The sequence below is a fragment of the Prosopis cineraria genome, unplaced genomic scaffold (assembly GCF_029017545.1).
Source record: "Prosopis cineraria cultivar Desert tree isolate PC_DT_omini unplaced genomic scaffold, ASM2901754v1 PC13, whole genome shotgun sequence".
NCBI lineage: Eukaryota > Viridiplantae > Streptophyta > Magnoliopsida > Fabales > Fabaceae > Prosopis > Prosopis cineraria.
This window is the reverse complement of record NW_026555344.1, coordinates 39172954-39196864: the sequence shown is the minus strand read 5'-3', so window position 1 is coordinate 39196864 and position 23911 is coordinate 39172954. Positions and strand designations below refer to the sequence as shown.

At 30.3% G+C, this 23911-nt stretch overlaps 1 protein-coding gene across 1 annotated transcript; it reads right to left on the bottom strand.

Annotated features, from left to right (window-relative positions):
- Nucleotides 1–10761: 10761 nt before the first annotated feature.
- Nucleotides 10762–15690, bottom strand: LOC129290126 (BEL1-like homeodomain protein 9). The gene is made up of 4 exons (XM_054926833.1): nt 14880–15690; nt 11904–12298; nt 11571–11631; nt 10762–11480 (listed from the first exon to the last, which is right to left on the bottom strand). The coding sequence occupies exons 1-4, from the start codon at nt 15558–15560 to the stop codon at nt 10983–10985; spliced, it is 1635 nt and encodes a 544-aa protein (XP_054782808.1). The 5' UTR covers nt 15561–15690; the 3' UTR covers nt 10762–10982.
- Nucleotides 15691–23911: the final 8221 nt, after the last annotated feature.

The following is a 23911-nucleotide window of genomic DNA, read 5'->3' as shown; positions in this document are numbered from 1 at the left end:
AAACTTTGGCATTATAGACTTAAACATCCTAATTCTAGAGTGCTAAATCATGTCATTAGTGATTGTAACTTGAAAATTACTACTTCTAATGAAGATTTATTTTGTGAACCTTGCAAGTATAGCAAATTAGATTCTCTTCCATTTAAAATTTCAACATCTCGTGCATTTAAACCACTACAAATTATTCATACAGATCTTTGGAGTCTTGTACTATTAACCTCAATGAATGATTTTCATTATTATGTTCTATTATAGAATGATTACAGCAGATATTTTTGAATTTTTTCTTTGAAAAATAAGGATGAGGTTCTTCCTATGTTTATTCAATTTAAAGCATTTACTGAAAAATAGTTTAACAGTTAAATCAAAATGATTAGGGAGGAGAATACAGAAGTTTTTCTACTGTTTTTAAAGATTCAGGGATATTATTTAGACATTCTTGTTCTACACCTCACCTGAAAATAGCCGAGCAGAAATAAAACATTGACACATTGTTGAATTGGGATTAACCTTGCTTGCTCAAGCTAAAATTTCACTCTTCTATTGGTGGGAAGTTTTTCACACAACTACTTACTTAATAAATCTATTACTATCTAGTGTTCTAGGTGGTTTTTCTCCCTTCTTTCATTTACATAGAATACATCCTAATTATGAGTTCTTAAAGGTGTTTGGGTATGCTTGCTATCCTTATTTGAGACCTTACAATCAACACAAGCTACAATTCCACACCACAAAATGTATTTTTCTTGGATATGATAATGCCTATAAGGGTTACAAGTGCCTTAGTCCTACTAGAAAAATATATATGTCTAGACATATGATATTTAATGAACTTGATTTTCCTTTTGGTACAGGTTTTACAAACAAGAAAAGTGCACCTGTTGAAGAAATTCATCCTAAAGTTTTCTTCAAGCTAGCTATCAATTCTTTGCCACAAACTTGTTCTAATGAGGGAAATTCCTCTTCAGAGACACTATAAATTCCTCTACCCAGTTCTGATTATATCACTGTGATTGATTCAGTCAATTCCCCTAAAATTATTTATGATTCTCATGCTAGACTTGTGGCTAAAGGTTTTCAACAAAACCCAAGAGTTGATTTTGATGAGACTTTCAGTCCAGTCTTAAAAACTTTCACCTAGAGATTTATTCTTAATGTTGCAGTTACTTTTGGCTAGCAAATCCATCAAATGTACATTCATAATTATTTTCTCAATGGTTATCTACAAGAAAAGGTGCTGATGAAGCAACTATAAGGGTTTGTTAACCCTAAATTTCCGCACCATGTTTGTTTATTGACCAAAGTACTCTATGGCTTGAAACAAGGACCTCGAGCCTCGTATGAAAGACTAAGATCAACTCTAATTTATTAGGGTTTCACTCACAGTAAATATGATATGTCCTTGTTTTTTCTTAAGGAGAATCAAATGATTATGTTTATGTTAGTATATGTAGATGATATTATTATCACTGAAAATTCCTCAAAGTTGCTTGAGTCATTTGTTAAAAAGTTGAACAGCTTGTTTGCTTTAAAAGACTTAGGGCAAATAAAAATTTGCTTGGCGTAGAAGCTGTTTGAAATAGTACAAGTCTATACTTGAAACAAGAGAAATATATTCAAAATATACTACACAGATTTAACATATCTTCTTCTTTAGTTCCTACTCCTATGGTTGGAAACAGAGCTTACTCTAAGGATGAAGGAACTCCAATCAAAGATCCTAAGCTATATTGACAGGTAATTGGTGCATTGTAGTATTTGATTAATTCTAGGCTAGACATCACTTTTGCTGTGAACAAACTAAGTCAATTTCTAGCTACTCCTACTAACATTCAATGGCAAGCTTTAAAACACATTCTTTGTTATCTTAGAGGAATGTCAAATATAGCACTACATATTAAATTGAATAGTCATTTTACCTTACAAGGATTTTCAAATGCGGATTGGGCTATTTGCCCTAATGACAGGCAATCCATTAGGGGCTATTGTGTGTATTTTGACGACAATTTGGTTTCTTGGTCAATGAAGAAACAAAATGTTGTCTCACACTCCAGCATCAAATATGAATATATCAAGTCTTAGCAAATCTTGCAGCTAAACTTTCCTGGGTTCAATCCTTTATCACAAAAATTGGCATCCATCTGCATGAACCTCTTATAGCATAGTGCGATAACCTCAGTGCAACAGCTCTAGCTTCCAATCCTATCTTTCATGCTTGATCAAAGCACATTGAACTTGATGTTCAGTATTTGAGAGATCGAGTCCTTTCCCGCCAATTGTCTATTCGATATATACCTTCCTTTGATTAGATTGCTAACTTGTTTACCAAAGCATTGAGCCACACAAAATTCTGGGCTTTTGGAAACAAACTTGGGTTAGTCAACAAGCCCAATCCAAGTTTCAGGTGGAATGTAAAGACAAAGCCCAAAAAAGAGACTAAATAAGTCAAGGCCTAGCAAGCTACAGAAGTTCAGATTACCAAGTCCAAGTTTTCATTTATTTAGTTTTTGTAATTATTTATTATTTGTACAGATGTCACCTTACTGTTCATTCTAGGGTTGTGTGCCTTATCTGTATAAGGAAATGAATATACCCTGGCTCATTACACCATTATACAAATCAGCTTCCTTATTCATTTTCTTTATTGTGATCATCTCTGTCACATACTAGCAGCCAGCCTTGAGGCAGCGTTTGAATTGAGAAGTATATAGAAGAGGGGGAAGATATATAGATCTTCTAAATTCAAGCATGATACACTATTTAAAAATTGAAAGAATCCACCTAGATTTTTTAAAAGAAAAAAAGAAAAACTTTTGGAGAAAGAATCATCTTACTGATATTGGAAGACTCAGAAGATTTTTCCAATATAGTGATGGGCAAGAGGAAGTTGTAAGGATACAAGGTTTGAATTGGATCGGCCAAGCGAAGGATTGGGTTGGAGATAAAGGATTGGACTGAGAGGTTAGTAATGAGGGTTTTGAAGAATATACATGGTGGCTTAAGCATATGGTGATATGTTAGTGAGAAGAGTGTGGAATGAATTGTGTCGTCGTCTCTCCTGGTCCCTCGTCCTGCCAATTTTGTCTGCTCTCTGACATTTCTGTTCGTCATCTTCTTCTGTAATTAATTTCTTTCCTTTTCCAATTAGTGTGCGTTTCTTCATGTAATTGCATCAGTGTTTGTACTGAACTTTGGTTTTCGAAAGATTAATCCTTACTACAAATATTGTGAGATTTCCAGTAGCTTTACATATTCGTTTGATTTCCAATAGCTTACTGTGAGCATGACAATCTCCCAATCTTTTGTTCTGATCTCAAGCTCTTGAATTGATGAAATCTCCTTATTTGCATTATACCGATTCGATGACGTACCACCGAACCGGTTCTTTACCAGATGGAAGAGCTACGCTGATAAGAGCATATATAGAAGACAGCTACGTAAAAGAGCAGTGGAGCCCTGAAATGTTCAAGTGCTTAGCTTGCTTGATGCTCAAGCAAACCTATGCATTTGGGATTGTAGAAGATGAAACAGAGAAATGGCTAGATAATATCTCATAAACCTGCATATTGTCATTTTCTAAAGAGGAAAAGTAGAGGTAACTGGTGGAGAGAAAACGATATGCTTGCTTGCTTTAGAATTTTGTAATCAGGGCATTAAGCTTATATATATATATATATATATATATAGAGAGAGAGAGAGAGAGAGAGAGAGAGAATATTCTTTAATTCGTTTAATATATGAGCTTACTTAATTACCCAGCTCCATTCTTTAGCCAGAAAAAAAATTACCCAGCTTCATTTTCAAATGTTAGCTTGTTAAGGGCTACCCTGTTTGACGGTGATATCTCTTCTCTATAAATTTAAACTTCTAGTATTTTTGAAGGCAAGTTTTCGCTTATATAAAAGGTTTAAAATAAAATGTAGTAATTACAATGATACTTAGACTGTGAGACCATATACTTATAAAGTTTACCAACTAATTTATTTTGTTTTAGAATTTTATTCGTTTTATTTGTTATGTATTAATTAACTGGGATTTAAATCCTCTAAATTTAATATTTATAATTTTTTGTGAAGTTTTTTAGTATTTTCAACTCACCTGAACTTTTAATTTTCAGGAGGCATGAAGTTTTTTAGTATTTTATTATTTTTTATAAAATATAAAAAGGCATACTTCATGAAATTTATAGAATCTCAACTTCAGATTATTTAAATTCTAATTAACTGTTTGAGACTTGTTTTGTCATCAAAATAGTTTAAGCTAACTGGTCAAGCTTATCTCAAGCATTTATGAATATATTTTAGGAAAAGTTAATCTGTAAATCCTTCTAATTTTTTTCAATTTTGAATTAAGTCCTTATAACTATTTTGTTAATTAATCAAGTTCTTGTACGTTGTAGCCCCTGTCTCTTATTTCTTAAAAGAGGATCACTATCATCGAAGCCACCATGCTGGCAGCTGAAGCTCCATTATCGGTAGGAAGCTAAGGCTGTTAGAATGTTAGAGTGTTAATATGTGATTCAAGATTTGAAGTGGGAAAATTGATTGTAATCACTCATGACTATTCCTCATAGTTTGGGATTTGCACTTCACCCTTTAGTTAAGGGATGAATTGTTGTTACATATCCTTCAAGTGAAAGATTACGTTGTTGTAACATTCAATCACATAATGATTCACTTCATCTTCTTCTTCTTTTTTTTGGATTCAGTTTTCTATGTTAACAGAGGCTGCCATGGCAATTTAATGAAAGAAATAAACTAGTCCTTAGGCTATAACAATTTTCTTTCCTTTTTCAAAAGAAGATTCTCAAAAGGCTTACATTATCGTTCTTTCCCATTTCTATTACCAGCAAAGAAGCATATATCCAGATGCACTTTGTGCATTAATGATGAATATCTATGTCGACGTCCACGTACGATTCTTTTGACGCGATGGTCACATCAGAATCTAAATTCACCGGCAATTAATGAAGTGAATATGAATGGAGTATCCCAAATTGTGAAGAATAAGTCCATTAATTGCGAGCCATTTAACATGGTTGGCATATAGGGCCATTTTGTGTCAATCACTATATTCCCCTACCCTTCTCTTTCTTGCAGAATGTGCTTCAAGGAGTTTATTAACCTTAATTATTTTGTCAAAATGAAGAGCAAGATTTTTAATTTCAACAAATATTAGGACAATTTATTTATTTTTGTGAAGTACTGATGATGCAATCTCAAGACACACACAGATACATGATACACCTATATTATGGACTATAAAATCAATGAGGTTAGGTCTAATGAAAGAGAGACTAATTTTTCACAACACAACAAATTAGGGTTCAAATTCTTGTAGAAAGAGGCACCCACATTTAATATCCGACTAAGGTTTGAACAAAATTGCCTCCAATACATAGGATGATGAGCAATCGAAAAAAAATATATTATATACTACTATAAAAGCTTCTAAAAAGTCCCTTTATAATAAGGACATGAGGACTATATGACACATAAATTTATTAATAGGCTTTTAAATCATAGCATATAAATTCATTATTGCATTCCTCTTTTTTGTTTTTTGTTACTTACAGATGCCCTAATATTAAAAATAATTATGTTTGAGGCAACTAAATGTATGAGCAATGTCCTTGGTAGGAATTCAAACTCTTAATTCATCATATTTAATTTTGAGGAATTAACTGTTTTTTTATTAGACTCAACTCTCGTTGATCATCATTGCATTCCTTTAATTTTTAGTATAACTAAGTGACTAACTAATGCTTACATTTAGTATTTGATTATGTCTCAAATAAAATTATTTTTAATAGAAGGATATCTGTACACAATAAAAAAAAACTATAGTATAACTAAGAGTTAACTTTTGAATAGTAGCATGTGATTTGATTCTCATCAACATAGCACAGCATTATATTCCAATGACAGAATCAGTTGTTACCGTGATTATCATAGGAGAGCCGATAACGTAGCCTAGCTTTAGCCTCTCTTTTTCTCTTTGATGTATATTCATATCTCTTAATTTTCATCCTCTCTGTTTAATTTGATGATTCATTTCTCCAAAAATAACTAAGTTTACTTTCGCTTAGTAATTCAAAACATTATAGTGTAAATCTACGCACGCATTGGGGTTTGGGGTTCATTATACATATATTCTAGGCCCCGTCCTTGCTTAAAAAAATATTAGTGTTATTGCTTATAAATTATTTTAAAAGTTTTCAAGTATTTACTTGAGTGTGTTGGACTTTAATGGACTAAAATAAACAATGAAATTTGTGATGAAAATTAAAAACAAAAATGCAAAATATTTGAGATGAATTTACAAATTTTTTGCCATAGATTGATCTATCTCAAAAATTTTGAAACGAATTTTGCAACAAAATTGCAGTGAAAAATTTTCGTTGCAAATTTTCTATTTTTCTACAATCGTCCCATGTCCAAGCTATCCTTTTTTGAATTGAGATCAATATATAGTAAATAGTCTACTTAATATATTAATTTTACATTTTGAGAAGGAACTCACGTGTATAGGCATGTTCCTCGTTTTAATTTCTCTGTTTTCTAATATAGCATCGAAATAGATAATAGAATTAAAGAATAATGCGTATGAAAAAATGATTAAAAAAAAAAGATCAACTGAATAATATAGCTAGTATTGTGGGGAACAAGATGAAAATATTTTTCTGTTTTTGTTGTGTTTCTTTATTGTTTGATTTTTCTTTCTTTTAACTCTTAGAAATTCTAAAAAGAAAATTTCAATATCAGAGTGTAATGAGCTTGAAGTTGAACTGATTAAGGTCTATAGCTATTGATCGTGTGCCCAGATCAGTGAGGCTATCAGCAGTAATTAATGGCTTTATAAATTAATTAGAATATCAGGAGAATAAAGCTATTGATTTGGAAGGAACTTTATATCATCTTTAGAATACATGACATACTGTACAGGACCAGATTGTAAATTTATCATTAATTTAAACAGTTCACTTCAATTAATTCCAAGATAAGTTCAAACAATTAATCCTACCGATACTCTTTTCTTTATTCCATGACCTAGTGAAATGTAGAATATTACCATACCCACCCACCCAAACTAAGCCGGTGCTGTATAGGGCCATTATTATCAATGATAATTTTATGAGTATCTTGTAAATATTTTTGATTATTTTTATGTAAAGCGATTTCATATTTTAAGGGTTGAACTTTTTGATTAATTTCAGAATAAGCTGATTAAACTCCCCCAATCAATTAAATCAAATGCCTTTAGGTAATCCTACTGATGCTCTTAGATTGCTGATGACTCTCTCATTCTTTCAGAGTGCACATTTCCACAAAACCTCAAATCCACATAACATGTCATTTGCTCTACACTGAAATGCTTTAGATGGTGAAATGAAAAGAATAATGGAGAGAAGAAATATCTAGCTAAATCAAACCTCGTTTCTCTTGATAACCATATTCTCCTCAATAGAATGATGGGACACATGATGAACACGAAGGACGTCCGTATATATTAATGATTTGCATGTACGTACGTACTGATGTAAGGAAGAGGTAATCTGCATCCTGAGGGCTAGAGACAAATTGAGCAAAATATTGTTCTAAACCTCAGGATGCAGATTATCTGATCCCGACCCAATACAGAGTCTTCCAAGAGAAACAATATGAAAGAACGTAACAATCTCCAATATTAGATTTCCAAATCATTGATGAGTTTCATGATCGATGAGACGTTGGGTATTTATAAGGTTCCTTGATACTGATATCAGAAAATACTGCAATAATAATAGGACAAAACGTAAGCACGCACGGCTAGCGAGTTGTACATGTAAACCCTAAATATTCGACGTGGCGGCTTATGAGTTAGTTGGAGCATAAAATCTGGCGAGAGAATGTAGCTGGCAAACGAATCGGGACTATATATGGACCGGTCTTCGTTATCTCTCTCTTTTTACAGTTATTCACTCAAGAATAGGTACCACTCATGACATCATCTATAGCAGCTTCATGGAAACACTTCTTATGGCTAATATCTTGTATTCATTGGAAGAACACCGCAAGAGTCGCCCACAAATATATACATTAATTAGGAGCTAAATATATATATATATATATATATGTATGTATATATATTGCAATTAACTAGTCAGTTATTATACTGTAGTACTTTTATTTAGATGAACTTGCAGTTGCAGGACCAAGGGAATGGTATTCTTGAATTGGAATTGAAAGGGTATAGAATCCCAATGTGTTTTGGAAAAGACAGTTATAAAAAAGACGTTACGCTACTATATACATCAGGAAGAGATTAACACTTAAACACTACTTCTTTAGTACTTATAACAAAGACATTATTAACACTTTAAGAATGATGTCATGATTATCAACTTCCTAGACTACTTGATCACAATTCTGGAAGTCTATTCAACTCAATAGATACAGTCCAACAAATTAGTATCTTTGGCCAAAAACAAAAAAAGGCTAAAAAATTAGTATGAATTACTTTAGCAAAAAAAAATCCGTTATAGATGGATGTTCATTAAGTTGAAGCATCCATGGATTGGATATATTAAAACTTTACCATAAATTAATATATCAAAACATTTTATGCTAAAAACAAAAGGGTTAAAGTGCATTTTTATTCCTATGTATTCCTTCAAGGAGCACTAGGCACCTTGTAATTACTTGTAAATATTAGTTTTAATTGTTTGCTCTATTATGATCATTGCTAAAAAAAAAAAAGATAGTCATTACTTAAATTAAAGTAGTCACGAATATTTATAATATTTAGACTTTAGTGAATTAAAAAATTGCACAAGAAAAGTTGCAATTGGTTATTTCATTCTAGTCATTGTTAAAAAAATGTAGTCCTTGCTTAAATTAAGGTAGTTATTAATATTTTTCTTTATTTTAAAATGGGAGTATTTTAGTTATTTTACAAAAAATGATTAATCTTTGAAAGGTCCATAAGGATTTGAGAAGAATCATAATATTTTATAAGATCTCATTGTGATTTTCATATTTTAAGAGGTTCAAGTGCATTTTCTTCTATATTTTCCTTCAAAGGGTGCTAGACACTTTATACTAGTAAATAGGGCATTTTTTTCTTTAAAACATTCTCCATAGGAGCAAAAATCCTCCTCCTTTAACGGATAACTACGGAGGGACATTTTTGCTCCTCTGAAGAATGGTTTAAGAAAAAAATGCCTCACTTATTAATATACTTTAATCCAAAGAAATATTTAGATAAAAGTTGGATTGGATGGATTCAATTTGTAAATAGGCTGTAGCCCAATTGTTGAGGCCCATGAGATTGGTTAGCCCAGCAGTCGGCAGACAAGGACCTAAAGCTAATGCTTTATTAAATTCGGAGGGCAAATTAAAAAAAATAAACAAATTAAAAATTTAAAAAAGGGGGGGGGGGGGGAGAAGAAACTCTGTTGAGTTTGGGTTAGAGTTTCGTAGACGTAAGTTTAGCTTAAATGTAAAACAGACAAACGTTAGTTTAGCTTAAATGTAAAACAGACAAGTAAAATCATGGTTACTTTTGCTCAAACGTGGGTAAAGCCATGATTAATTTATAACGTTTGGATCTCGAAAACCGTAAGCCATATATAGCCTTAGAACGTATTTAGTTTTATTCTAAAGATCATCAAAATTACAGTTTTGGTAAAAGCACATGGTTTTACGTGACGTGAAACCAAATGTACATCAAGATTGTGATTGATTTCACGAGCTTCACTTGCATAACAGAGATGTGATAATTTAATCATGAAAATTAAAAAAAAATACAAATGTAACTCATCTATGGACAATTTGTAGGGAGGTCAAGTGAGTTGGCTTGATATTATGAGGAAAATCTTACATCACATAGAGTTTAATTAGAGAAAATGTATATATGGGGAAAAAAAAGACTCATGAACTAAATACTTTAAGATTTTGATTTAAGATATATTCCCTTGAGTTCGGGTTATAGTGCGCCTTTTGGAATGATTTTTAAATTCTTAATATAAGGCATTTGATTGATAGGGTATTGATTATGTTTTTTAATATTATCAACTCATTAATTAGAAGAAAAAAATATAACACAAACTTAAAAAAATTATTTAAATAAAAATAAAATTAAAAGTTTATTATATTTTTAAACAAAATTAATAACTTAATCATCTTTTTTTGATTTCGTGTCTATTTGTATGAATCCTCTTGAGAGAGAAAATCTTAGAACTGAATTGTTCAAGCATGCTCAGAGTGTGAGCATGGGAAACATCGATGTTGTCAATGGAACTGTTGGGCTAGTATTCTCACCCCTTAAGAGATACTCCCGAGACCCAACACTATTATTAATTTAGGCGAGTCAGCATTTTTGAAGAGTGACGCCATTAATTTCTCTTTTTAAAAGCAGAAAATTTTAAATTAAAGGAAAATGCAAATATTCAATACCCGTTAAGAAAGTTCTTTGGCTAATACAATCCTCTACGACTCAGTCCATAAATAATAAATAATTGGATTAAATAAATAATTAAATATTTATTGATTAATTTAGACTCTTCACTAATCACTACTGATTTCAAAAATTTTCCTTGAACAATTGTTTGGCCCTTCTACGTCAATGTGAAAACCATTACAGGGCTACCGCTAAGAAAATTCTTTGCACGACCATTTTATATTACAAGATTCGAGCATCAGTACCGTGAAACGAAATCATTTCCCAGGTTTTGTAGTTGAACACGCTTCATTCTTGCGAGGGAAGATTAGGACCAGGCAGTTACCTATCAAGAGAGATGAAATTTTTTCTTGTATTTGGACTGACTTTACACAATAACTTGACATCCTTCTTAGGACCCCCGAGTCCCAATACTAAACAATAATACTACCACCTCAATCCAGCTCTCTAAAATTAGCACCATAAAAATAGGAAGAATATCTCCGATCGTTATTCTCGTTTTTATGGTTAGTGAATCACACTAATCCAATATTTGATAATACTTAGCCAACAAAGTCACGCACAAGCTGCCCTCCAATAACCTGGTCTCTTCCATAATGCCGATTCTGTGAATCAGAGCCATTCATTACATACTCTTCGTTACTGGGTACTTCTAGGGCGAGCCCGAAACGGAGAGCTTCACTCATGGGAAAAGGTTCCGATAGAGCAAGCCCACCGTTGTTCTGGTGGAGACCCAGCGTGAGCGAGACGCTATTGGCCGCGGCTCCAACACTGACTGGCTGATTATTATTGTTGACATTGCCTATTGCATTACAAGGAAGATGATTCGTCACTGCAGATATATCATGACCAGGTTCATAATTTCTGCTGCGTTTAAAAGGAGCATCATCTTGAAACTTGTCACTCAAGCTGGGCTTGTTCTTGCTGTGATCTTCACAGTTCTGATGATCCTTTTGAGACTGTAGTGTTTCCAGCATGTGTATTTCTTCGACCATTGGTTTCCACAACCTCACTCTTGCATTAATGAACCAGTTTGACACCTGTTATAGTCACACAGAAATTAACTCTCTCTAGTCTTTAATATGAACTGAATCAGATAAAAATATGCATCCTCTATCAAAATTACTAACCTGGCTACGAGACAGACCAGTCTGTCTCGCCAGCATCAGCTTGTCCGTATCAGTAGGATATCTGCATCCCAAGAAGATTAATTCCAAAAACGCATTCCCTACTGTGTCATGATCTATGCTTTTAAGTTTGATGCGTAAATGTACATGTATTATTAAAATATATTAAAAAAGTCACACGTAGATTAACTAAACGAAATGAAGATATATATAAGCTTAAGGTAAGCCCTATCAAATTGGCTTAAACTATTTTGATAGAAAGACAAGCCTAATATATAGCTAAATCAACAAAGTTTAACATGTATATCCTAATCTGAGTCTATATAAGGTACTTACGGATGTAGAAAGTGCTCAAACAACCATGCCCTAAGAACAGTGACGGCACGTTCAGGAAGTCCACGTTGAGGCCGCCAAATTGGTTGTTGCCCTAACAATTCTGGGTTGTGAGAATCCCTAATTTGGCCGTAAGGTCCTGCTCCTCTATTATGGTCAACATTTCCAAACCTTGGAGAGCCATCCTTCTTGTTGCTCATACTGTGAAAATGATGAGCCTTATTATTTGTGAGTTGAAGCTGGTCCATGATCACATTCTTCAAGCATTTGAAATGCTTGGTCATGGCGTTTATAGCCAATGTTGCATAAGGAGCTGCGTTACCCAGGCCTGAAACATACTCAAATGAAGTTACTACTGCTTGTACCTGTTGATAGTACTGCCTGTACCTTCTGTACACCTGATCATACTTGACAAAGTTAGAAAATTTCTATAAGGATAGCACTGAATATGAAACTTCATCGGTGTTGTGTGTGAACAAAAATCGCTTTCATATCAAGAGAAAAGCTTGAAATCAACACAAATATATGCAATAAGATACATATATAACACCCAAAATTTAAGTACCACCTACAATTCAAGACTTGTTTGTGTTCAATACAAGTGATGGACACATCAAACACTATGACTCAACAAAATTTTAAATGAACTGTTTTAATTTAGACCTTCATATATATATATATATATATATTATGGTCGATGCAAGTGTTGCGTGCAGGCCACACCACAAGACAAATTTGATTCAATGAACATCATACCGCTGCAAGTTGTGTCTAGGCGCATGAAGCTAAGAGAAGTTTTTTCAAAAGATCTGTAATTCAAGTTATTAACATCCATAAATACCAAAATAAGCTTGTTAAAAAAGTAAGTCTCAAGACATAAAATATCAAGGTACTGAAAACTGGAGGTTTAAAGGTTAGTGGTCCAATCAAGAGTCAACTTAGAATCATACTCATGGTTAAAATAATATAATTTGATTAAATATATAAAAATATTCATACGAAAGACTGTAATATTTAAATAGTAGTTTTTAATTCTTGAGTAAATGAAAAACTTATCCATATAATCTTATACAATTTTTATAGAAATAATAATTATAAGTTTCTGACAATAATAAAACACAATAGCATTTCAATTATTAATTAAGAAATTTATATTTGATTTAGAGTTTAATATTCAGAAGAAGAAAGGAAAAAACAAAGAAAAATAAAAATAATAAAATCTAATCCAGGTCAACCCATTAACCGATCAGGCTGGGCGAGTTTGGCCGGGGTTGAGACCAAATCATAGGTGACCAGTTTCCTCAATCAACCAGACTGGTTAGGTGACCAGTTTACATGTCAACCTAGCCGAGTCAGTTTGAGTTTACAAACAATGCAAAAGATAAACCGTACATATCCCTTTTATTGATAAACCTAAGAACATACAAAGCTACGGCTTCTAACTTTAAATAAAATCCACAAGCTCTGTATCAAACCTGCATTCCTTATCAATTTCATGCCTCATTAGATTCTCCTCTAATGGCCAATAAACGGTACCAATAGACAATAGCCCAATATATATATATATATATATATTAAATAATATTAATATAATTAAATACTAATTAATTCAAATTGATAAGAATTAATTAATTATTAATACTGATAAATTAATGCAACTATATGATATGACATCCAATTTTGATAGTGTGCCAATGTAATGTAATGAAAATGAAGCCAGTGCCAGATAAAGCGCAAAACAACTTGGAGACGCAAATTTGAGTTTTTCAATCTTGGAATACCAAGATGATATGATATACACACTTTATTAAGTATAAATCTTCACCAAGGATTCCTTCAATTACTTTATGCTCATTACACTCTCCAATATATCAGCGACATTATATTGTGTCACCTGTTTTATATGGAACTCTTTCTTTGGTTGTCAGGCACTTTATAATACCATTTTTCGTGCATATATTCCCTCCCATCAACTTTTTTATAAAGATAATCGAGTTCACCAAGAACATCAACCTCATGATATGCAAGAATCTACATGCTCATATAGTTGTTTATTATTATTATTATTATTATTAATACTACTAATACTACAAGTACAATTAAATTAAATTACATTTAAAAGTGCAATAAATTGCCAAGACATACACACACGATCATCATAATTAGCATCATGCAATCAATCCGACAGCATCCAACTCACCCAGCAATAAATCAACCCACCAAGCACTGACGTTATGTTAATCATAGTTTTCAACCGGAATATTTAAAAGAGGGACAAAAATCATACCAGGATGCTAGCTTATATTCACCATATACAAACGATTTTATAACTAAAAATTGTAAAACCACTGGGCAAAATAAAATTGAGAACAACACGGAACGCCAAGTTTATTGAAGGTGAAATATAAGCGATTTTAAGGATGACGATTTGGTAAAATTTATTTATTAGTTGTTATTAGCATCCAATAAAACCAAAATGTAGCTCAATTTTTTTATATAAAAAATAATATTTTCCTTGCGGACTATGATTAAATGTGGGAGTGAACAGTTGTCTGTAAAGAAAAGGTTGAAAAAGAAATTATGATTATGATTATAATTACAGCACATTTTTTTAAAATCAAATCCCCATATCACATTTCACATTGATGTCTTCTCCAAAATTATTCATTTATATGCCAAAATTTGGTCATTTGAAAACCAGACAAATAAGGAGAAGACAATCAGACCAACGTTGAACATGAAATCGCTTGAAGCTGATATACCAGACTAGCCAGAAAGTAACCCCAACCCAGTTCTTACCAAAAGTCCAAAAGGTAAAATCGAGTTCATGAAAAATAATTAATAAAATAGACAATATTTAGGTAAGGTCGATTAGGTGTATTCCAAAAACACGACATGACAAGTTTCAGGCTCACATGATTAGATTTCTATCAAGAAACTGATAGAAAAAAACCAACCAAGTGTGTCCAAACAGCATACCTCATCAAGCATGGTTAACAGTCTCGACTTTTTCTTCCCACCGTCCACACCATCCCCAGGAGGCGGCGGCGGATCGCCGGAGCCGAGGCTCTCCGACGACGGAGGTTCCATCAACGAAGCGTCAGCCGTCATCTTTACCGCGGCGCATATTTCACGGCCCCCAACGTCACAGAGTTCCTCCAATAACTGCTGAGCCGGCTTCAGAAACCTCGATCCCTTCAACACCGAAGCATAACCCGTAAACGGCCCCAACGGAACGACGGAGCTTCTCAAAACGGTGTCGTTGGCCGGGATATTCACGGAGCCGCCATCATGTCTCTGAAGATTCAACTCGAGGGGGGGATTACTGTTAAGATTAGCTTGTTGAGTGTAGTGATTGTGGGAGGAGGAGAGAGATAGAGACAATGGCTCGGCGCGAAGGGTTTGAGCGAGAGGAAAATTAAGAAAAGGATTGGTGTTGATAATTTGCACAGTTGCGGGGTCTATCTGCAAATTGGAGGATTGAGGATTATTTGTGGCGCAAGTCAGCAGATCGGAGGGAATAAGGGAAGGGTCGTAGAGAGGGAGTAAACCAGCGCAGGCCGCCGTTGGAAGGGAAGAGTGTTGGCTGTGAAAGCCGACCCTGAGCTTGTCTCTTCTGCTTTGCTGAGGAACATGGTAGGGTTCAAAACCCTCCTCCATTGGAACAAAGCTGAGGTTGCAGAAGAAGAAGGTGGGAGCGAGGGAGGAGAAAGAGGAACAAGCGTTGGAAAAGGGTGAGAAGAACAGTGCAGTTAATGATGAAGTGAAAGGATATTATCCCGATCTTTATTCTGAGCTCAGTTCAGAAATTACCAACAGTGACATTGATCCATGATTGACACGCCCTTTATATCATATCATTTGTTTGGACCTTAATATTATTATTCTTATTAGTATTATATTTAGTTTTCTAAATATTGGGCAGAGTTCGGAACAGTGTATGAATATTTTATTGGACATTGTATAGCGTATCGGTACTAGCTGAAAAGAATAGTTGAGTTTGATTTGAATGCACACACAATCACAATCACAAGAAACACACAACGAAAATCATTTTCTCTCACTTCAACAGTCCCATTCTGGAGCTCCTCCTCGTCGTCTTCTTCTGCTCTGTTTCTGGACTTGGATCTTCCTACGGGACCCTCGCCAACATGTAACCCGCCTTCTTTTTTATTTTTTTCTCGTTGCATTACCTAATGATAATGAATACTCTTTTCATTAAAAAAAAATATAAAATATTTTTAATTAAATTTTATTAAATAGTTACTTATTTTTAAATTAATTTTATTTTTTAATATTTATCCTTATTAAACACTCTATAATAAATATAAAATTATTATTACTAGGGGTAATTTTTTAAAAAAAATAATGATTATATCTCAAAATACTAAAAATACCTCATATTTTTAGCAAACAACTTCTCAAAAATGCCTTATATTTTTAAATAGAGGGAGTACTAATTGAGAATTTCAATCAAGGACCATGATAAAAACTTAATTACTAATAAATCTTTAAAAAAAATTTGAAACTTCATTTTAATTCAAAACGATTGAAATGAAAATAATTTTAATGGTGAAAATATCAAAGTACGGTTCACTTATTACATAAAAATATCACTTATTAATTTTATTTTATTTGTTAATTTATTAATATGAGTTATAAATTATATGCGTTTGTCAGACAAGCAAAAACATTAGTTGTTAATGTGCTAGCTTTACTTGTTAATTTATTAATATTAATTTTAAATTATAATATTTATTAATAATTTATAACTGATGTTAGTAAATTAAAAAATAAAGTTATCAATTTAACAACTAATATTACCGTTTGTAATTGAACAACTGATGTCAAGTTTTATATAATTATTAACATACCAATTCATATAATTTACAGCTCATATTAGTAAATTAATAAGTAAAATAAAAAATTAATAATTAATGAATTTGTATAATAAGTAAATGATATTTTAATCTTTTTATTGTTAATTATCAGTAAATTTATTTTTCACCATAAATTAACAAGAATCATTAGTTGTTAGTTTTTTGCTCTCTTAATTTATAACATCATATCTATTAACTTTTAAATTTTTTACAAAATTTATTATTGATTTTTTAAAAATATCATTATCTCTTTCATTCTCAAACAATAGTAGCTTTAATTTAACTAAGTGTAATATAAAAAAGATGCAAAATCTGTTAACATTTAATTATTTTTAAGTAATTTTTTTTAAATTATAATTAAGAATTTTATTAAAACATTGAATTCATATTTTACATTGTATGTGTAAGATTAAGATAAACTCTTAAACATAATCAAATATGTTTAAAATTTTAACAAATTTATAATAATATCCTTGTTGAATATATATACTCTTTTTGGGTCTTATTTATAGGACAGAGAGAGAATAATTTTTTATTTATAAATCATATGATTAAATTTTCATTATAAATTTTCTCTTTTACCCTTCATTAAATGTTGAAGAGAGAAATATGCTATTGAAATTCGTATATTTAATAAGAATAAAGTTAAAAATTTATTAAGTTTTAAAACAAAATTAATAAATTTTAATATTTTCTGACACTGGTGAAACATGTTAAAAAATGATTTATAAATAGGATCAAAAAAGTATATATTTTACAAGAAAAATATTCAAACATTTAATAAGCTTCTCACCATTTAATAAAAAAATGAACATAAAAATTGTTGTGATCAAAACAAATAATCTCCCCGCTTTATAAATAGAACCAGCCAGCAGATGAGAAATATAAATTAGTTGTAAATATTACAATATATGAGCAAGTAGATATGCTACGCGTGAAATTTGGCCAAAAGAAAAAAAAAAAAAAGTATACTGCGGTTGAACGGTTGAATACAATAATGGTAGAGACAAGTGAGGAGAAGAATCAGGGGGTGTACGCATGCAATCTGGGGAACCGGAGGACGACCGGCTATGTCCGGTAATGAAGGGGGAGTCAGGGTGTGTTTGCAGATATTTGTGAGAATGAATTCGGGGGTTTTGTCGGTTTGCGTAAATTTTGTGGGTGTCACAATATTGGAGGAAGCGTTCTGAACTGCAAAATTGTTGAAGAAGAAGGGAGAGAGAATTTGTTGGGGGGGGGGGGATAGCGAAGACGCACGTGAGAAGCAGGGGACAGCAGGACGATGATTACTAAACAAGTAAACAGAAAAGCCTAAGCCTCCCTCAATTTATATTTTTAAAAATTATTAAATTTAACTTTTTACATTTTTTGTGAAAATAAATTTTTAAATTTAATTTAATAATTTAAATCTATTTTCCTTTACTCTTTCCTGTAGAGGAGAAAATTCAACTCTCATGTTGCGTCGCGCTGTGAGCTCCAGCCTTCAGCTTCGCATTCATGGTTCATCCCTCAAATGCCTTTCCTCTCATTCTCGCTTTTCCAGATTTTTCAGTAGTGGTGTTCAGTTTGAACCCGTTCCGATTGGCCTGATATCGTTCCGATCATATCGAGACGTATCTTGTCCCGACCCGAAAATAATCGGGACGGGACTTTACGAGACGGGACAGGAAAGAGATTTGGGACGGGACGGGACACGAGATTACCATCGGGACGTTCCGTCCCGTCCCGAATATTATATATATTATTTGTTATTTTAAATATATTAATTATATTAATATAATTTATACTTATATTAAATATATCAATTATACTTTTAATACTTGCAATTCTTATTTAAAATTAAAGTTTTTTTATATTAATAATTTTAATGGCATGGAGTAAACATGCGATATCTTTCTTTATAATATATTAATTATATTAATATAATTTATTCTTATATCTATCTATTTAATAACTTTTATTTATAACATATTTCTTGCTTATTTTTAGAAAAGTAATTAGCTTAATACATCTTCACTAAAGTAGAAGAACAATGATTTGATATTGTGTTTGACTTGCCTATTGTTGCTAATTTTATAACATAAAAATCACTTGTATTTGTTATTATAATATGTAGTTGTGATTAATATAATTCAATAATTAATTTTAAATTATTGTTATTTATGTACCTGTGTTGTTTTGATTTAAACTTAATAAATTATATGATTTAAAATTTTAATGAACGTTATTATCCAGATCTTTTTTCAACATTATTCCATTTATCGGGACGGCGGGACGTCCCGATCTTGTCCCAATCCCGTCCCGACTCTTAACGAGACGGGACGACTTTCGAGGCGGGACGGGATACGGGACCAAAATTTAATCCTAATTTTTTTTTTGGGACGGGACACAGGACAGGGGTGTCCCGATCCCGTCCCATGAACACCCTTATTTTTCAGTTTCCTTGCTTTCTCTGCCTTGCCTCTTCTTATTCTTCGCTCTCATTTTATCCTGTCTAATCAAACATTGCCTTCTCTTTCCAGCGAACAAGTTTTTATCCAAGCCCATTCCACATATGCACGAGTTTTTATTATAACGTAATCTCTCATTAAATACAAAATTTACCCGACGAAACTTATGCTACATTTTGGAACCCATTAGCATATACTCTGTCGATGCCCCATATAAAAAAAAAACATTAAAGTGATTAGTTTTTTAATTTTACTTTTTTAATTAAATATTATTTGAATTTCTAGACAACAATTTAGCATGATTTTTAATTAAAATAAAATTAAAAAGTTATCTATTTCTTAATAAATTTAAGGACATACTCCATCTGATTCCATTTATAAGGTACGTTCTAAAATATTTATTTAATTTTATTTATAAGTTATGATACGACTTTTTAAGTAATATTTAAAATTATTTTTAAAATTATCTTTTATGAGAGAAAAAAAACATGAAATTACTTTTTATATTTTTTATGATACGAATTTTTAAATAATATTCAAAAAATATTTTTAAAATTATTTTTTATGAGAGAGAAAAATAACATAAAGTTACTTTTTATATTTGTTATACAGAAATATATTTAAAATTTCACACACTTTTATTCTTTTTATTTTTTTACATTATTATTAATGATATTATTAAAAATGACTTATAAAAAAGATCGAAATAACCACTACTCCCTCCATTCAAAATTATTAAATATTTTTGGAAGAGATTTATCATTTTAAAATATAAGATATTTTGAGAAAATTAAGATTTCATTAAATAGGCTTGTTTTGATATTACATTTTTTTTCTATTTAATACTAATTAATGTGGATTTAAGATTATTAAATGAAAGATATTTTAAAATTTTATATTTTATTTTGAAAAAAATTTTAAGTATATTTAATAAAATTTATTAATATATTAAATTTTATTTAAAAATATTTTATAATTTAAAATAAAAAAAGTATTATTTTCTGACACGGACAAAATCGGTCAAGTTTGTCTTCCATTAAGAGCAGGAGGGAGCGTCTTTTTTCAACTTTTAAAATAAAGTTATTTTAATATTATTTTAGTTGAAAATATTAGGGTCGATTAATTTCCAAACACGCAATTTAATTTACCTCAATTTCTTAACGTGATTTTGCCTCAACCTCTGAAATTCTATTTACTTTTTAATTAAAAAATTTATATTTTATATACTTCATTTATTTTAAATTATAAGATATTTTTTTAAAAAAAATTAACATTTTAAAATATAAAATATTTTGACAAGAATAAAATTTTATTAATTGTATTTTTTAATACTACACTTTTTATATATTATCTCTCTTTAATATTATTTTATTAATAAAATATTAAATAAAAGTATATTTTTAAAATTTATAGTTTTATTTTAAAAAATAATATGGAAAGAGTATTATATATTTGACGGAATTTTTCCACAATTATAGCAAATTTATTGTTATGTTTTTTGACCATTTTTATTTTGTTTGATTCCATTTATTAAATCAATAAGTCGCAGTGGGTGCTTGTTTCTAGGATATTTGGGAGGGTAGAGTAATGATGGCGCATAGCGGGTGACTTGACGGGTCCGACATCCTAATTTGACAGTGACCCGCGAACTTGAAATAACAACATCATTTGGTAATCAATTTAATTTAAAAATAAATAACCTACTCATTTCCATCCGTCCTTACGATAATAATAAAAAAATGCAGAATGCTTCACTGTCGCTCTTTATAAATTATTTTTATTAATTTTATTAATAGTAATATAAAAAATATAAAAATAAAAGCATATAAAAATTTAAATATATCTCCATATAATAAATTTAAAAAATAATATCATATTATTTTTTTATAAAGGATAATTTTAAAAATAATTTTTAAATATTATTTAAAAATTTGTATTGTGACTTATAAGTGAGAACAAATAAATTTTTTAAAATATAATTTATAAATAATATTAGAGTAAATATTTTAATATGGATGGTTTCTTTTCCATCATTTGATAATAATATAAAAAACATCATATTTGCGGCCAGTTTTAAATAATATAATTACCATTATTATAGATTTTATATTTTATATTAGTGATCATCACACAAGATTTATTACACTATATATTTTACATTTATTAAACAAGACTGATCCACCAAATTATTTATTATATTAATAATTAAACACATTTTTCATAGGTTGCAACATGTTTAAATTAGTCTGCATGATCGAAATATAAATAATGTACTGACAGGGGATAGGTACAATTATTCCTCACAAGACTGAATTAAAATTTTAATTTTTATTAAAAAATATGCTCGCATTTAATATTTGATTAAATTTTAAATATGATTATTTCAATCTAATTAGAAGACACATGTAAATAATTTGGAATAATGTTATAATGGAATGAAAGGAGGTTGATTGACATGGAGATTGATAACAGGGAGGATTAAGTGATGAAAACCATGGGATTAGAGACACTAATTAAGAAGAAAGGGGGGGATGGCGTGTGAGAAAAGCTAAGAGAGGATGAGTGTACGATGAAGTGGAAAATAATGTGTTGGGCAGTGATACCCCACTTGCATTCTCCTTTTTGAAGGCAGCGAGTCCATTCACAGAACAAGTGTGATGGATGACCACCTCTGTCATTTCATATATAGTCATGTGATGAATCATGAGTATCATGATATGTGGTTATCATATATATTCCCATGAACTAAATTACTCATGCCATACCAACAATAATAATGCACATAATTTTTAATCATTGATGGGAGAGCCCGAGAAAGGCGAAGGAGAGAGTGAGTGTTATGTTATGAGTCAGATTCAGTCAGTCAGTAGTTCCCTCAATGCTCATCATTCACTCTTTCTCTTTCCTACAGGTTTCGGTCAAACGCATACTTCCAACCCAACATTACAACATTACCCCATCCAATTGCTTTTTTTATTATTTACTCCATCAATCTTTATATATGAAAAATTTTTAACATACTTTTTAATAAATAAATAATTATATTTTTATTAAATAAAAAAAAATAAACATTCTCATTAATTACTTTAAAAAAATTATTTTTTATTTATAATAATTAAAAATAAAATTAAAATATTATTATATTTTTAATTAGATGATTAATTTTATTAATTTATGTGAATTAATTAAAAATATTTTATATATAAAGACGAGAAATATATCAAATTTTACGCAAGCTCCTCTCCACACTCCCACAATTTTTTATTTTTATTTATAAATAAAATTATAAATTTTTAAGAAATGCTTGTTATATGTTTCTCAAATTGTCTTTCATAAATTTAATGTTTATTTTTATTAGATAAATTTTTTATTAATTATGAAGATAATTTAATCTAAATTTTTTAATGTCTCGCAATTATTTTTTACTAGACTAACCGTTTTTTTTCCAGCCCAAACTAGGCTAACCAGCTTAAACAGTATGAATTGGTTATTTTCGTTTACATTTGATCTCTTGAACATAATTATAAGATAACTTGATATAAAATTATGTATACTGATAAAATTTAATAATGATACTTTAAAACTTATTTTTTAAATAAAAAAATAGTTGATCAAAAAATAAAAAATATAAACTTTTAAAAATGCCTTTCATTTAATAAAACTTTAAATTTAAATACTTAATCATTATACTGCAATATCATTTCAATTGACTCTCCACTTGAAGGATAATATTAGAAAAGGATCATCAATAAAATCTTATTTTTCTTCAATTGTCTTATATTTTAAGACAATAAAATACCTTTAAAATTGTATTATATTTTAAACAGAGGTAATAAGTTGTACTTTCTCTAAATCACAATATAAGACGTTGATAACTAATTTACCATTCTTCAAAAAAGTTTGTTAAAACATTAATCTCTTGAAAAAATTACATTTTTTTAATTATATTCTCATTAAATACTTTATATAAATATTTTAATAATGACAATTGAAGTTTTAATATATTATTTTTTAAAAAAGAGTAACAAATGAAGTAAATTTATAGTTAAAAAATAATTATAAAAATTATTTAATATTTTATATTTTGAAAGAAGTTATATTTTAAAAAGATGCTTTTTGTTATGTCCCAGAGAGTATCAACTTAATCAGAAGTTTGAGAATGTGGCAATATTAAGTAGCAGAGCTTCTAAATGAAAGGGTCCCAATCTGGCTCGATTCAGATTACTCAGGGTTGCAGGCTTTAGGACATCAGGTGATTTACAACCAAAAAAGTAACACAAGCCACGCCAACAACTAAACAAGTCAATCCTATTGTATTATCATAAGATATTGTGAGCGTTGCGGGAGAACTTAAAACAATTCTCTCTGTTATCTACTTTTCCAGTCATACATTTACATCAATTCTAACCAGTTTATATTGAAATTAAGAAGCAATAAACTTTTCTCTAGAAAAGAAAAAAGAAAGAAACTTCTTAGTTTGCCCTTCTTGAGTAATGAGATATGGAATAATAGTTAATTAAAATAATTAAAATTTATGTAAGATATTATGTTATTTGTTAGAAATATTTAAATTAGAATATTTATCAATTAGAATTAGAATTTATTATTTTATTTTATAGTTATCTTAGATTATGTTTAATAAAATAAGGTATTGTCATCCTATCACTATCTTTGTAAATTA

What these genes read in the sequence shown, in the direction of transcription:
- LOC129290126 (XM_054926833.1), bottom strand. Translation starts at nt 15,560, where the DNA reads ATGGAGGAGGGTTTTGAACCCTACCATGTTCCTCAGCAAAGCAGAAGA. An exon ending in TTTGAGCACTTTCTACATCC is followed by an intron (nt 11,632 to 11,903) that starts GTAAGTACCTTA and finishes CTTGGGATGCAG; the next exon opens with ATATCCTACTGATACGGACA. An exon ending in CTGGTCTGTCTCGTAGCCAG is followed by an intron (nt 11,481 to 11,570) that starts GTTAGTAATTTT and finishes TGACTATAACAG; the next exon opens with GTGTCAAACTGGTTCATTAA.